The 17,078-nt window shown below is 42.2% G+C and overlaps 1 protein-coding gene across 1 annotated transcript; it reads right to left on the bottom strand.

Moving 5' to 3' along the window:
- Positions 1-7,227: 7,227 nt before the first annotated feature.
- Positions 7,228-16,518, bottom strand: LOC108436489 (odorant receptor 131-2-like). Its single transcript, XM_017713010.2, has 2 exons — positions 16,384-16,518; positions 7,228-8,112 (listed from the first exon to the last, which is right to left on the bottom strand). The coding sequence occupies exons 1-2, from the start codon at positions 16,516-16,518 to the stop codon at positions 7,228-7,230; spliced, it is 1,020 nt and encodes a 339-aa protein (XP_017568499.2).
- Between the last annotated feature and the right edge of the window lie 560 nt (positions 16,519-17,078).

The raw sequence follows: 17,078 nt of genomic DNA on the forward strand, positions 1-17,078 counted from the left end.
GTCCTGTCCCGGGTCCTGTCCTTGTCTAGTGTGGTTCGGTTCTTGTTTTTGGTCCCTAGTGTCTGTTTGGTTTTTGTTTTGTTCTGTTTTGTTTGGCACACCTCAATGTGTATGGGGGGGTACTGTCATGATTGGCCCCTCCCAGTCCTGTCCATGTGTTCATGTTTTGGTTTAACCCATGTGTGTTTGATTTGCTTTAGCCCCCTCGTTTCATGACTCTGCCCCTGATTGTTTCCACCTGTTCCTTGTTTTCCTTGTGTATATAAGCCCTGTGTTTGCCCCGTGTCTTGGCTGGTCTTTGTTTGATCATGCTGTTTGTTTGATCTGTTTGAACCTGTTTATTGTCATCATGTCTGTATATCGTTCTATCCATGTTGGCTCTATGACCCTGGACCATATTGACCATGACCCTGGATTTGCCCATGATAAAAGTCGCTTATCTCAGCACGTGCGTCCGCCTCCTCACTCCCCGTTACACTAGATATAGTTGGGCTCACCTCCACCTACAGTGTCGGCTCTGGAACCAAACTCCTGGATAGGGGTTGGTCTCCTACTCAGGGGTTGAACAGGGTGAGAAATGCTGGGTGGGTGTGGGGATATTCACAAGTCCCTGGCTGGTGACCATGCAGTTGGAGTTTGTCCTGGTGGACGAGAGGGTTGCCTCAATGCAAATTAAAATTGCAGAGAGGAAAACTTTGACTGTTGTCTGTGCTTATGCACCAAACAAAAGGATTCAAGGATTCAAGGATTCAAGGAGATTTTATTGTCATTCGCATCACATGGTACATGAGGTGGAACGAAATTAAGATCTCATGGTCCAGTTTACACCCAAGAGCTGTTATTAAAATAGATAAATAAATAGAAAGTACACAAGAGAGGGAGAGTAGGAGAGTAGGCAGTTAGCAGCAATATGAAGTCCAGAGTGCAAGTTTGCTATAGCAGCATGATATTGACTTAGAGCAGTGGATAAAGTGTCTAGATAAAGTGTCTCAGTGCGGTTTAAAGTGACAGTGTCTGTAACAGTACTTGTTCTTGTAAGTGTCAGTGCAGTGTGTTCAGTTGGAATTTAGGAGCCTTACAGCTTCTGGTATGAAGCTGTTTCTGAGTCTGGTTGTTTTGCACTTGATGCTCCGCAGCCTCCTGCCTGAGGGGAGCGGGACAAAAAGTGCATGTGCTGGGTGGGTAGGATCCTTCCTGATGCAGGTAGCCCTTTTCCTGCATCTGGAGGTGTAAATGTCTGTGGTGCTGGGGAGGCTGACTCCAGCAATCCTCTGTGCAGCCTTCACCACCCTCTGCAGTGCTTTCCTATCTGCAGCAGAGCAGCTTCCATGCCACACGTTGATGCTGGAGCACACGACGCTCTCCACCACACATCTGTAGAAGGAGGTGAGGACTGCCCTCCCGAGTCCAGCTCGTCTCAGCCTCCTGAGGAAGTAGAGCCGCTGATGTGCCTTCCTGACCAGAGTGGAAGTGTTGTTGCTCCAGGTGAGGTTGCTGCTCAGGTGCACACCCAAGTACCTGTAGCTGTCGACCACTTCCACCTCAGAACCTCCAATGTGCAGAGGGAGGTGGTCATGATGGCCCCTTCTGAAGTCCACAATCATCTCCTTCGTCTTCTTTACGTTGATGCAGAGGTTGTTTTCTCTGCACCAACCCTCCAGGTGTTCCACCTCCTGCCTGTAGTTGGACTCATCTCTGTTTGTGATGCATCCAACCACTGCTGTGTCGTCCGCAAACTTCACAATATGACAGCCTGGATGGATAGGTGAGCAGTCATATGTAAGCAGTGTAAACAGGAGGGGGCTCAACACACAGCCCTGAGGGGAGCCAGTGCTGAGGGTTATGGTGGGGGAGGAGATGTTGTGGATCCTCACAGACTGCGGCCTGTTGGTCAGGAAGTCTAGGACCCAGTTGCACATGGAAGAGCTCAGTCCAAGTGAGGAGAGTTTTGTTATCAGGGTCTGAGGAATCATGGTGTTGAAAGCAGATGTGAAGTCCACAAAGAGCATACGAACATAGGAATCCTTCTGCTCCAGGTGGGTGAGGGCAGTGTGGACCACAGAGGAGATGGCATTCCTCCTGTACGCATACTGGTGTGGATCCACAGTGACGTTAATGGTGGCTTTGATGTGGGTCTGAACCAGTCAGAGTATTCGGCCTTGTTTTATTGTCATGTGCACAGCAGAACAGGCAGTTGCACTGTGCAATGAAATTCTTACTTTGCTGTTCCTCCATTCACCATATATACTCTTAAGAGAATAAAAAAAAGAAAATATAAGAATAACTCTAAAAAACCGTATTAAAAGGTAAAAGTAAAAAGTGTACAGTATGTGCAAAGTTGAAATAAAATTAAAGTTACACGTGCGTATGTACAAATATGTGGAGCAGCTGTTCATAAAGTGCATCAAGTGACAGATGAAAACAGATGTAAACAGTAAACAATATTACTGCAGTAATAGGTGTAAACAGTATTGTTCTAACAGCAGCAGTACAGTGCAGGTAAGGTGCAGTTGTTGAGTGCAAGGTTAAATCAGTTCAGATTGGGAGGGGCGAAGAGGTAGTTAGTGAGGTGTTCACCAGCCTGATGGCCTGTGAATAGAAACTGTTGGGACCTTGGGACCATATGTTCTGGACACTAGGGTGAAGAGTGGTGCTGAGCTGTCAACTGATCACCATCTGGTGGTGAGTTGGATCAGATGGCAGGGAAGACTGATGGTCAGACCCGGTAGGCCCAAGTTGGTAGGAACGGCTGTCGGAGACCCCTGTTCGGAATGATTTCATCTCCCACCTCCGGGAGAGCTTTTCTCATGTATACGAAAGAGGTAGGGGACATGGAGTCTGAATGGAACCTGTTCAAAACCTCCATTGTGGAAGCTGCCAGGCATAGCTGTGGCCAAAAGCTTCTGGGTGCCTGTCGGGGCGGTAACCCAAGAACCTCCTGGTGGACACTGGTGGTGAGGGAGGCCCTCAAGCTGAAGAAAGAGGCCTTTAGGAACTGGTTGGCCCGAATGACTCCCGATTCAGCAGATAGGTACCAGCAGCAATGGTGGCAGAAGCACAATCCAGGGCATGGGAAGAGTCAGGTGGTCGATCAGGTGGTCCTTTGGAGAAGCCACAACAACCTGGTGCTGAATACAACAAAAACAGTGAATATGAGAGTGAACTTCACAAGAAGCCCTCCAACCCTGCCAGCACTCACCATTCTGGACAGAACTGTAATAGCAGTGGAGTCCTGCAAGTTCCTGGGCACAACAATCACCAACAAAGTGAAGTGGGACAACAACATCTGCTGCATCATCAAGAGAGCCCAGCAGAGGATGTACATCTAGTCACACCCTAGCCACCACCTGTTCTGGCTCCCTCAGACTGGTGCTTCAGCCAGATGAGGATCAGGACATCCAGGCTACAGAGGAACTTCTTCCCATAAGCCATTCCTCTCTTGAACAATTAAAATATTATACATTCAACACAATGTCAAAATTGTCAAAAATTCTTCCACTTGTGAAGAAAACCGCAAAATAATAGTCCAGTGTGACTGTAGCTTCATGAAGCAAGACTGTTACCAGTATTTTTTTTTTAAACAAAGGTTCTAAGAGGGTGGTAAAATATTTTAGGGGAATGTGTCAACAAGGCGTTTGTCATGCTACCATCATGGTGATTCTTGCTGTAAAGACAACCACAGGCTATGGTGAGTCAAACAAACTTATAGCAGTGAACCCGTACTGCAACTGATGAACTGAAGTGGCAGCAGTTTGTATCACTGTCCTTACCTTCACTGATTAGTTCTAAACTTTTATATTGTCTTCTGAAAAAACTAAAAAAAATATTCATGTTTACATGGCTAAACAAAAATAACAGCATCAATCAAATTTTTTTTCGTGACTGACGGTCAGTGTTTTACGTGAAATGTCATTAAGAAATTAAATTTTAAAAGTGTTAAAGATTAAACAATTTTTAAAATGGAATGAAGATTTGGGTGGCACGTGAATATCGAATCCTGTCTTCCATCCAATGACAGCTGGGATAGGCTCCAGCACCCCCCGTGAGCCTGAGGGAGAAGTGGCTTAGAAAATGTGTGTATGTGTGAATAGTACTGCACAGAGTTAGAGCACAAACATCATCCACATGGAAAAAACATCACAAAGATGAGTGAGGATGTTGCAGAAAAACACCTAGACACCATGAGGCATTTTAGAAAAAAGGGCTGTGAACCAATGAAGCAAAAAAAAAAACTGTATACTTACTAATCATTAATATACTTATTAAGATATTTATGTTTTAGATAAGTGAGCATTCAGCATATGCAATGTTGTAAAGCATGCCATCACTGGACTGAACAGCAGCAAAGACGTGTTCTCTGGAGTGATGAATCAAGCTTCACTGTCTGGCAATCCGATGGATGAGTCTGGGTTTGGCGGTTGTCAGGAGATGGTACTTGTCTGACTGCATTGTGCCAAGTGTAAAGTTTGTTGGAGGGGGGATTATGGTGTGGGTTGTTTTTCAGGAGTTAGTTGCTTCAGCAGACCAAGAGATTTTACACAATTTCATGCTCCCAACTTTGTGGGAACAGTTTGGGGCCAGCCCCTTCCTTTTCCAGCATGACTGTGCACCAGTGTACAAAGCAAGGCCCATAAAGACATGGATGAGTGAGTTTGGTGTGGAAGAACTTGACTGGCCTGTACAGAGTCCTGACCTCAACCTGCCAGAACACCTTTGGAATGAATTAGAGCAGAGACTGCGAGCCAGGGCTTCTCTTCCAACATCAGTATCTGACCTCACAAATGTGCTTCTAAACTTTGTGGAAAGCCTTCCCAGAAGAGTTGAAGCTGTTATACCTGCAAAGGGTGGGCATCATATTAAACCATCTATTATTAAACTGGTATGAAACATTCTCTATAAACAAAGCTACTATTACTGCCTCATTTTGGCCAATGACCACAATATGGCCTTTTCATTCAGTACAGTCAATTATGCTTTTTTCCCCCTAGCCTTAATACACACGTTATTAAAGCTAGCATATGTTTTTCATATATGAAACTATTAATTTATTGACTGATTTTTACTGAAGAACAGACACTTTTTTTGTAAACATATATTTTTAAAAGAACTCTTGTTGGAGACTGTCACAAAGGACACAGATGCAGTTCCTATTCCTGCTCCTCTGAATTTTCATGTCTCTCCTGGAGCTGAATGCAGTACAATGCTGTTACCAAAGCAACTTGCTAATCCTGTGGCCAAGTTTCGTGCTGTGCTGGTCCAAGCACCTTCAGTGATTCATACCAAAGCATCTATTGCCCCGGTGTCTGCCATGGTTTTCTCCTTGGACTTCCAACTTTCAACTCTGTAGCAGAACCAGAGATGTAAAGAGGGAAACATCATTCGCATTCAACATAATTTCACTCGTCATGCACAGTTGCAAAAAAAATATTACTTTCAAAACCACCTCAAAACTGCCAGACTTTCGTTCCACCTTGTGAAGAAAACAGCAGTACAATAGTCCAGTGTCACTGGAGCTTTACAAAGCAGGACTGCTGTTATTTTTTATTCATAAAGATTCTATAAGGTTGCTAAAATGTTTAAGGGGAATTTACCAACAAGGCATCTGTCATGCTACCCTTGCAGTGTTACAGTGGTTTTCACTGTGAAAACAACAAGAGGCTAGGGTGATTTAAATAAACTTGTGGTCAATGAAACGGTACTATAATCTGATGAACTGACTCTCCTTACTTTTAACTTTTACACAGTCTTTTGGAAGAACTAAAAAAAATCCTTATTATTTTCAGGAAGTACTAATGGGTAGAGATTATAAAAATGATCTAACCAGAAGACCAAAAAAGGATAATTGACTTTCTTTTTTGAATTTTCACTGTCTGAAATACCATTAAGAAATGGAATTTAAACAGTGTTGAAAGTGAAACAAGGCAAAAAGCAAAACCCCCAAAATCGCTGCCAAAGAGCTATATAAAGATTTGGGTGGCAAATGAATAGTACTGCACTGAATTACAGCATAAACATCATCTACATGGAAAAGTCATCAGAAAGATTATTGGAGATGTTACAAAACAACACCTAGGCACCAGAGGCATTTTAGAAAAAAGGGATGTGAACTGATGAAACAAAAAATTAACTCTGTACACCCACTACAAGGTATATTTGTTAGAAAAGGATAATCTTTTAAACCAAATAACACCTGACCAACTGTTAAGCATAGGTATGTATATGTTGTGCTCTGCGGATGTCAGTTAGAAAGTGTCACAAATTTCAATACACTTGCAGCTGTCATTATTATTTATAATACAAAATTAGTCTGCTCTTTTATCTTATGTTTATCTTACTAAGGAATCTTGAAAACAAGGTAAACATGGCACAGGTGAAGTCTAAAGTATTGTGTTTTCAAACCAAAATAACACAGAATAATAATAATGTAATTAATATTTAATAATGATCTATGCCAAATGCATTAAAAACTCTGAATTTAAACTAAATGTAGGTATTGGGTATACTTTTGTAAAGCACTGAAAATAGTGTTGAACAGACAAAAGGCACGCTTGTAGTGTAATCTAAATATAGTTTCTCATTCAAACTTTTGTGTCATGTTTCCTAATGTATTTAGGACAGAAAATGACTGATATTAATTATATATCTTGTACATTTTTCAAATCACTGAACATAAATGAATTTTTAGACAGAATTCTTTGCTAAAGTGGATTACAGATACACCTGGTAAACAAAAAAAAATGCAAACTGTGATCCAAAAGAGACCAATATCCAAATACCCTACATGAAATTTCTTTTCAGACAAACATGAACAAAATTCAAAATGCAGTATTCGTGTAAAATTTTTAAATTAACTTGAACTCAGTAAATTATGCTTTTAAAATGCTTCAGTATATTATATCTGAAAATAAAAATTGATCAAATAATATCTGCACAAAGAGCAATGTAATTGATCACTAATAAAGTCCAGTAGCATCAATATTAATGGATACAACTGAAATATTAGGGAATTAAAAACAGAAATCTGTGGAAAAAATGAATGAAATGTACTTCAATTACTAATACAACTCCTCTATGGAAGGTCTGAAAGCAGCTTTATCGTATCCTGGGAATCTAAACCTTGTAACACTAAATTTTACCCAGTAGAATGTAATATCAAATAAATACAAGACACTTATTAATGTTTGGGATAAGTGAACTTTCATCATACAGATTTTGGGGTGCTAAGTCTTATTTTCCTTTCATTGAATAAAGTTGACAAAAAGCTGTCAAACCACACAAAGCATTATGTTTTAAAAGAAGGAAAAATTTTTCATCCCTCAGACCATAAATCAATGGACTAAGACAACGTGGTGCAATAACAAATACTATAAAATTAGAAAATCTTACATTATGAAACACCAAGAAATCTACCTTCCAAAAGGGCATTTCTATGTATGGGGTTAAAAAATTAACTATACACAGGAACAGCTGAAAAGCATGAAGTATCACAGTTCTGAGACTCTTGTTGGTTGATTTCTTATTCTCAGAGGAGGCGGCTCTGGCTGCAATCATTATCTTGATGTAAGTAAAGACAATGATAATGATCATGAAGAGGAAAAGGATCTGTAAAATTATAGCACGTGTTTGTGCCTGCCACTCTTCCCCCATCATTAACTCTGCACTACACAAAGCATAGGTGAACAGAGCAGCAGGAGGAACTACGAATAAATATGCTAACAACGTGAAGAATGGAGCTATGGAGCTGAGGCCCCATATGAACAGAAATCCAAAACATCTGTTTCTGCTGGTGGAGATGTCAGCATGTCTTAAAGGCATGCATATAGCAACATAGCGCTCCAGACACATTGCCACAAGAGTCAATGGAGTACAATTGGTGAAAATAGTTGCAATTGTACACAAAATTATGCAAGGAATCATGTGTATGCGGTACTGGTATAAATTCACAATCAACAGCATATCAGTTAAAACCATGAGAGCAGAGTCAACAAATAGGGTTTGCGCAAACAAAATGTAGCGAGTGTCCTCCCTGAACACTGCCTTGTTCAGAAAGGTAAATATCATCAGACAGTTAACATAAAGAAAAATCCCCACCAGAACCTGCACCAACGTCATCTTCAAGAATAAAGACCTTGACAGTTCTGTTAAAACATTTAGGCTTAAGTTACTGTTAATCACTGAGTTCTGCATTTTTAGAATAAAAGCTTTAAAAAGTACAGTTGATAAAAAAAGGAGAACCACTTTACGAGTCAGCAACTGTAGTATAAAATTTCTATAAAGAAAAACACACAACAAGTGCAGGGAGCTCAAAGAAATATGCTCATTTTAACTTTCTCATGCCTTTATAGTCCTTGGTAAACTATCAAATGTGAGACAGAGAGGAGGAGCCTCTGGGACACTTTGCTTAAACAACAGCATCACTAATTAAGTTTTGATGCATTAGCAAATATTTAATAATGACCTGTAAACAGAAACATATCATTTGTGAGCAAGAAATGTATTAGACATGTATTTATATGATGTGTTAATAAGGTCTTCTGTAAATTAGTTAAGTGTTTACTGTTGAGTAACATGTTAATTAGTTGTGATCTTTTAGCTGAATGCATACTTGAAATATTTCGTGTGATGCGTTAATGAATATTTAAACTACCCACGTGATAGTAAATGCTAGTAAATGGTCACATTTCTGTGGCAAACTGACTTATACATGTTATGTTCTGAACATGTTTGTATGTCCTGTTAATCAGTACTCATAAACAAAGGACAACTAATCATACAGTGATTAGCAGATCAAGGTTTTAAAATGTAATTTACCGATCTTCACATTCACATCGAAACATAAAGGTATGTGTTTATAAAGGATGATAATTACCTTCTTTATGTTTGTTTTAAAATATAATTTACAGACGCTTCTTCACATTCACATCTTAACACATTATACCTACATTTATAACACAGTTCTAAGCCGGCTTATAAATTATATGTATATATGGGCATTTCTAGTGCTTCCTAGTAGTCCATAAATTGTTAAAAAACAGATGTCAAAATAAATGTCACCCATTTTCCTTCTACTAAATATTTTTTATTTTCCAGGAAATATGTATATTCTACACAAATGAATACAATCACCAGGTTTTGCAGAGATAATACCGTTTCTAAACAAATTCAGGTCTGTGTTTATAAAGGATAATAATTACCTTCTTAATCTATGTTTAAATTTGAACAAATTCAGTTGCCACTGTTTTTCACTTTTGACATGACAGTCACATTATATTTAAATTATATATTTTGCCACAGTATTTTTAGTTTTTATATATATATATATATATATATATATATATATATATATATATATATATATATATAATGTTAACTACTCATCTAAAAATGATCTAACTGAACATCTATTACACTGATGCCCAAGTTAATATTCCAATTATCAACATCTACTTAATTAGCTGGATTGTTCTATATACTACATTAAACCAGCCATTAGGGGTGTACTTTGTGTACTTCTGGTGCCGGTCCCAAGCCCGGATAAATGGTGAGGGTTGCGTCAGGAAGGGCATCCGGCGTAAAACTTGTGCCAAAACTATCATGCAGATCACAAATATGATTTCCATACCGGATCGGTCGAGGCCAGGGTTAACAACGACCACCTCTGGTGCTGTTGACCAGCAGGGTGCCGGTGGAAATTGGACTACTGTAGGTCAAAGACCATCAAAGAGGAGAGGAGGAAGGCGGGTTAGAAGGCAGCGAGAGAGAAGGAAAGGCAGGAGTGTGGAGGTTAGAGTAGGGACTCTGAACATAGGGACAATGACTGGTAAAGGCAGAGAGCTTGCAGACATGATGGAGGGAAGGAAGGTAGATATTCTGTGTCCAGGAGACCAGGTGGAAAGGAAGAAAGAGACATTGGCCAGAAACATTGGAGGTGGATTCAAACTGTTCTATCATGGTGTAGAGAGGAAGAGAAATGGAGCAGGGATAATCCTAAAGGAAGAGCTTGGGAAAAGTGTTCTGGATGTAAAGAGAGTGTCAGACAGGATCATGAGCCTGAAGTTGGAGATTGATGGTGTAATTTTGAATGTGGTCAGTTCATATGCACCACAGGTTGGTTGTCAGTTAGAGGAGAAAGAGGAATTGGTTGTAGATTTTGCAAAGAGAATGGAAATGGCTGTGGTAAACACGTATTTTCAGAAGAGGGAAGAACACAGGGTGACATAAAAGAGTGGAGGGAGGTGCACACAGGTGGATTATATCCTTAGCAGGAGATGCCACCTAAAGGAGATTGGAGATTGTAAAGTGGTGCCAGGGGAAAGTGTAGCAAGGCAGCATAGGGTGGTTGTCTGTAGAATGAGATTAGAAACAAAGAAGAGGAAGAGAGTGAAGACAGAGCCAAAGATTAGATGGTGGAAGCTGAAGGAGGAGGATGGTTGCAGGCAGTTCAGGGAAAAATTGCAACAGGCCCTTGGGGGCAGTGAGGAGCTACCTGATGACTGGGAAACTACAGCTAAGGTGGTGAGAGAAACTGGCAAGAATGTGTTGGGTGTTTCATCTTGTCAGAGGAAAGAAGACAAGGAAAGTTGGTGGTGGAATGAAGAAGTCCAGGAGAGTATTCAAAAGAAGAAGGCAGATAAGAAAAAGTGGGATAACAAGAGAGATGAAGGAAGTGGGCAGGAGTACAGGAGGTTCCTCCCTTCTCACCCCTCCTCCTCCCCCTGCACCCTGTTGTCTCACCCCTGAGGATTTTGTCACCTTCTTTGAGGAGAAGGTTGATAGAATCCGCCAGTCTTTTCCCTCTGTCCCCACACCTTCCACTAGACCGCATCATCTCATTCTCGATCCCTTAGACTGTTTCTCTTCTCTTTCCACAGATGCTGTCCTTCAACTGATCAAGTCCAGTAACCCAACCACATGCCCACTGGATCCAATCCCATCTGCTTTGTTTCAGTCAATCTCTGAGGACCTATTTCCCTTCATCACATTTGTCATCAACGAGTCTTTGACGTCGGGTGAAGTTCCAGCAACTTTCAAGATGGCAAGAGTACTCCCCATCTTGAAGAAACCCACGCTTGACAGCTCTGATGTCAACAACTACAGACCGGTATCACTTCTTTCTTTCCTTTCAAAAGTTCTTGAACGTGCAGTCTATAATCAACTTTCTCTCTTTCTCACACAGAACCAGCTCCAAGACCCCAACCAGTCTGGCTTCAAACCAGCACACTCTACAGAAACTGCCCTCATCGCAGTGACAGAGAACCTCCAATCTGCAAGATCGGCCAAATTGTCTTCTGTCCTGATCCTTCTTGATCTCTCAGCAGCTTTTGACACAGTCAACCATACGATCCTTCTGGACACCCTCACCAACCTCGGAATCACTGGTTATGCATGGAAATGGTTCAAGTCCTACCTGGAGGATCGCTCTTATCAGGTAACATGGAGAGGGTTCACATCCTCTCCATGCAGGCTCTCCATTGGCGTCCCCCAAGGCTCGGTCCTGGGTCTTCTCTTTTCTCTTTACACTAGCTCTCTTGGTGATGTAATATCTTCTCATGGCATCTCTTACCACTGTTATGCTGATGACACTCAGCTAATTCGCATCTCGGCATGCCTGTCTGACATCTCTACATGGATGGCAGCCCACCACCTGAAGCTCAATCCCAGCAAGACTGAGCTGATATTCATCCCTGCGACTACAGGTCCTCATGATCTTGCTATCTCATTCGAGAACTCCTGGATTGTTCCATCTGCAGAGGCAAGAAGTCTTGGTGTGACCCTGGATGGCCAGTTATCGTTCTCGACTCACATCGCGAACCTGACTCGGTCATGCAGGTATCTACTGTACAACATCCGGAGGATCCGACCCTTCCTCACCCGAGAGGCCACCCAGGTGCTAGTGCAGTCTCTGGTCATCTCAAGGCTTGACTACTGCAACTCGCTCTTGGCTGGTCTTCCCATGCAGACCATCAAGCCTCTGCAACTCATCCAGAATGCGGCAGCACGACCCGTCTTCAATCTGCCCAAGTTCAGCCACGACACCCCATTGCTGCGCTCCCTTCACTGGCTTCCTGTAGCTGCGCGCATCAGATTTAAAACCCTAACGCTGGCCTACAAAGCCAAAAATGGACCAGCCCCTACCTACTTGATGGCAATGGTAAAATCTCGAACTGTACCACGAGTCCTTCGAGCTTCGAGTACAGCTCGGCTTGACCCGCCATCCTTCAAGGTGCACGGAAGACGAGCGTCGAGAATGTTCTCTGTACTGGCACCCAGGTGGTGGAATGAACTCCCACTGGCTGTCCGAACAGCAGAGTCTCTTGCTGTCTTCAAACGCAGACTGAAGACTCATCTTTTTACACAGCACTTGAATGAGCATTGAACTATAAGCTGCACTTATTTTATTTATTGTATCTTATTGTTATTGTATTGCATTTAATGGCACAGAGTTCTGCGTTCAACTCTGTTTCTTTTTCTCTTGGTGTCTGCAGTGACATTTGTTTCTAGCAGTATCTGAGCTCAGGTCTGTCTTTTTCTCTAAGCTATTGGTAACTAGCAAAGATACTTTCTCTAGATTGACAAAGCACTTCCTGTAAGTCGCTCTGGATAAGAGCGTCTGCTAAATGCTGTAAATGTAATGTAATGAGTACTGTGAGGCTAGTTGCATAGCAAAAAGAATGGTGGCAAAGGTAAAGGCTCAGGCCTATGATGAGCTGTATGAGAGGCTGGACAGTAAGGAAGGAGTAAAGGACTTGTATCGTTTGGCTAAACAGAGAGATAGAGCTGGAAAGGATGTACAGCAGGTTAGGCTGATAATGGATAGAGAGGGAAATGTACTAGTGAGTGAACAGAGAGTGTTGAGTAGATGGAAGGAGTGCTTTGAAGAACTAATGAATGAGGAAAACAAGAGAGAGAGGAGGACAACAGGGGGAGAGATAGTGGATCAGGAAGTGCAGAGAATTAGTAAGGTGGAAGAGAGGGCAGCTTTAAAAAGGATGAATAATGGAAAGGCAGTTGGTCCAGATGACATACCTGTGGAGGTATGGAGATGTTTAGGAGAGAAGGCAGTGGACTTTTTAACCAGGTTGTTTAACAAAATCCTGGAGAGTGAGAGGATGCCTGATGAGTGGAGAAGTAGTGTATTGGTCCCCATTTTTAAGAACAAGGGTGATGTGCAGAGCTGCAGTAACTACAGAGGTATAAAGTTGATGAGACACACCATGAAGGTATGGGAAAGAGTTGTTGAAGCAAAGCTAAGGCGAGAGGTTCATATCAGTGAGCAGCAGTTTGGTTTCATGCCCAGAAAGAGTACCACAGATGCAATTTTTGTCTTGAGAGTGTTGATGGAGAAGTACAGAGAAGGTGAGAAGGTTTTGAGCCGCTTCTTGTTTGCAATGGTGATGGAAAGGTTGACAGATGAGGTCAGGCAGGAGGCTCCATGGACCATGATGTTTGCAGATGACAGATGAATCTGTGGTGAGAGTAGAGAGCAGGTGGAAGAGAATCTGGAGAGGTGGAGGTTTGCACTGGAGAGGAGAAGAATGAAGGTCAGTAGAGACAAGATGGAATACATGTGTGTGAATGAGAAGGAGGCAGGTGGAAAGGTGAAGATGCAAGGAGTAGAGGTCGTAAAGGTGGATGACTTCAAATATCTTGGGTCAACCATTCAGAGCAATGGACAGTGCAAAAAAGAGGTGAGGAAGAGGGTGCAGGCAGGATGGAGTGGGTGGAGACGGATGTCAGGGCTGATGTGTGACAGAAGTAGATAGCAGCAAGAGTGAAAGGGAAGGTTTACAAGACAATAGTGCGTCCTGCTATGATGTATAGTTTGGAGACTGTGGCTCTGTCTAAAAGACAGGAGGCTGAGCTGGAGGTGGCGGAGATGAAGATGCTGAGATTTTCGTTGGGAGTGACAAGGATGGACAAGATTAGAAATGAGCAGATCAGAGGGACAGTGAAGGTGGAGCAGTTTGGAGATAAAGCCAGAGAGGCCAGGTTGAGATGGTTTGGACATGTGTTGAGGAGGAATAGTGGATAGATTGGGCAAAGAATGTTGGAGATGGAGCTGCCGGGTAGAAGGAGAAGAGGTAGACCTCAGAGAAGGTTTATGGACGTAGTGAAGGTGGACATGGAGATGGTTGGTGTGAAGGTAGAGGAGGCAATGGGTGGGCAAGATGGAGGCAGATGATCCGCTGTGGCAACCCCTAAAGGGAGCAGCCGAAAGAAGAAGAAGTTCTATATACTACATCGCTTGCTTTTCTCTTTGAATGGTGCTTATCCAGTTGACTTATCCTTGCTATGTTTACAAATGCATCCTTTCATGGTAACCATTAAAGCTGCAGTAAGTCATTCTGTAGGCATAAAAATAACTGTCATATTTGCTAAAACTGTCACTATGCGCCAACTACAGGAGTCTGTGAGACAGAATTTGTGTAAAAATCAGGCTCCTCTGAATCCACCTCTTTGGACTCCAAATGTCATTTGCAAGAATCCACTGCACCAGAATCAAAACAATCAGAGTCAGGAGGAGCATCTGAAGGAGGGTGAAACACTGCTCATGCATGTACTGCAGGCAGCGGTTCTCCCCATGCACACTCACTCAGTCTATATGAATATCTTTAGTGAATAGTTTTTATTAGACTGTCAAGCTCAGAAGACACCTTCAAGGAACATTTGAGAATGTATCTAAATTGGATTGGATTGGATAAACTGTCATTGCTATAACATTTGCTTTTGTCCCTAGCCTAATACCTTTTTTTAAAGTGGGCTGTTGTTTATACAATGTTTAATAACATAGGACACATCTGTTATTAAAGCCAGTATAAGTGTGTCATTTATCAAAATATTTATTTATTGACTGAAGAACAGCCACTTTTGTCTGTGAACGAATTTAACTAAAACTCTGGACTGAAAACTGATGCAACTGCACCCCTGAATTTTCATGTTTCTCCTGCGGCTGAACCCAGTGCACCACTGAAGCTGAAGAAACTTGCTGATCCCATAGCCAAGTTTCTTGCTCTGCCAGTTTCTAAAGCCAAGTGCCTGCAGTGACTTATACCAAAGAATCTGTTGCCTTTACCCAGACGTACAGTATCAATGTGTCTGCCATGGAGTTCTCCTTGGACTTCCAGCTTTCAACTCTGTAGTACATTGCTATAAGCAGAGAAACATCATTCTTATCCAAGATAATGTGACTTGTCACAAACAGTCACAAACAAATGTTATTTTCAGAACCACCTCAAAACCGTCAGACATTTGTTCCACCTCATGAAGAAAAAAGTTTACACACAGCAAAACAAACAAAAAAAAAAAGATTGCACATGACCCATCAAACTTGGAATTTTTCCAGTTGTAAATTGCACTGGCCCATTGAAAACCCAATCAGTCACATGTATGTATTAAACAGATCAGTCACATGTTTGTGTTTAACAGAGCTATGGCCCTGTTGTAAAAACTGTCTTCTAGTCGGTTTGTCCTTGTTTTCATTTGCCTGTAATGCCTGCCAGATGGATGAAAGTGGATTCCCTCTCTACACACTCCCCATTTATCCAGATTGTCTTCAAATTGGGCTTCCTTCTCCTGAAGTCTACAATGAGTTCTTTAGTTTTGGAGGTGTTGATGACTAAGTTCTTGTCTGAACACCAATCCACCAGCCTTTGAACCTCCTCCTGGTATGCTGTTTCGTCACCATCAGATATAAGTCCAATTAGGGTGGTGTCATCCGCGAACTTAACTGTAATGTTGTCTGGATTGCTACTAACACAGTCGTACGTGTACAGGGTGTAGAGTAGTGGACTCACGCAGCAGCCCTGTGGGATCCGGTGTTGAATTTGTGGAGAGATTTGGACCAACTCTAACTTTCTGTACGTGATCTGAGAGGAAGTCTCTAATCCAGCAGTAGATGTTTTATGAAAGACCAATGTCCAATAATTTAACTGTCAATCATTCTGGGAGTATGGTATTGAAAGCAGAGCTAAAGTCAACAAAGAGCAGCCTGGCATAGTGCCCCTGCACGTCCAGGTGGGAGATGGTGGTGTGGAGTGCTGTTGCTAAGGCATCCTCTGTTGATCTGTTACCTCTGTATGCAAACTAAAATAAGTCAAATGTGGGTGGGAGACAGGAAACACACTTCAAAACACTTCATGTCGATCAGTGTCAGAGCGACTGGTCGATAATCATTGAGGCTGCTGATACTGGTCTTTTTATTTACTGGTAAAATTATGGCTGACTTCTGACATGGTGGTATGAAGGACTGGGACAGTGATGCATTGAAGATCTTAGTGAAAACCCCATCCAGCTGATTTGCACACTCTTTGAGGACACTCCCAATCACTCCATACGGTCCCGCCACCTCCCTAGAGGGTTCACCGTTCCCAGTGTGCACCTCACCTCATGTTCCTGCACTGTGAGGCTGGAGCTGCTGCAGCCGGATGGTTTGGCTGCTGCAATCTCTGGACCTTCCACCTTGTACCATGTGAAGAAGTGGTTCAACTCCTCCATAAGCGTCGGGTCACCTACAATCATTGTAGTGTTGCTGGGCTTGTAGTGGGTGAGATGCTGGACTCCCTGCCACACTTGTTCTACTGCTTCTTGTATATAAGTATTCATAGCCTGTTCCTTTTCCTGAGTTAATGGATAAATCCTCAATTTGGCCAGAAAAGTATTTTCAATGAGGTCAATGGTGCAGTTATATGGACGGTATGCAAGTGACTTAGTGGGAATTCTCTTATTAAAACTTCTTGGAGATCAGAATATTCAGCTGGAACACTACAAGTTCTGTCTGCGTTAAGACTTTGTAACGGCATTATCTATGATCAAGTGTACCTACAGCTTGGAGATGTGAAGTGAGCTCTTTCACACTGGCCACCACCTGTACTAGTTGCATTGGCTGTTCTGTCTGTTGCTTCAAGGAAGTGAGTAATGCCAGCCAAAACCTGCCCCAGCATATGACCCTGATTGGTAAGGGCCTTCTGAAAAGCCTCATAATCAGACATCTGTATTGATGACGAGGTTTTCAGACCCAGTCTGATACTTGTTTTAATACAAAAGGGATGGGCAAGAATCGTAGTCATGGTACAGCCATG

The sequence above is a fragment of the Pygocentrus nattereri genome, chromosome 17, assembly GCF_015220715.1.
Source record: "Pygocentrus nattereri isolate fPygNat1 chromosome 17, fPygNat1.pri, whole genome shotgun sequence".
NCBI lineage: Eukaryota > Metazoa > Chordata > Actinopteri > Characiformes > Serrasalmidae > Pygocentrus > Pygocentrus nattereri.

Coding starts and splice junctions, on each gene's coding strand:
- LOC108436489 (XM_017713010.2), bottom strand. CDS start 16,518: ATGATTGTAGGTGACCCGACGCTTATGGAGGAGTTGAACCACTTCTTC. Junction 8,113..16,383: donor TCACAGTGCAGGAACATGAG/GTGAGGTGCACA, acceptor TTATTCTTGAAG/ATGACGTTGGTGCAGGTTCT.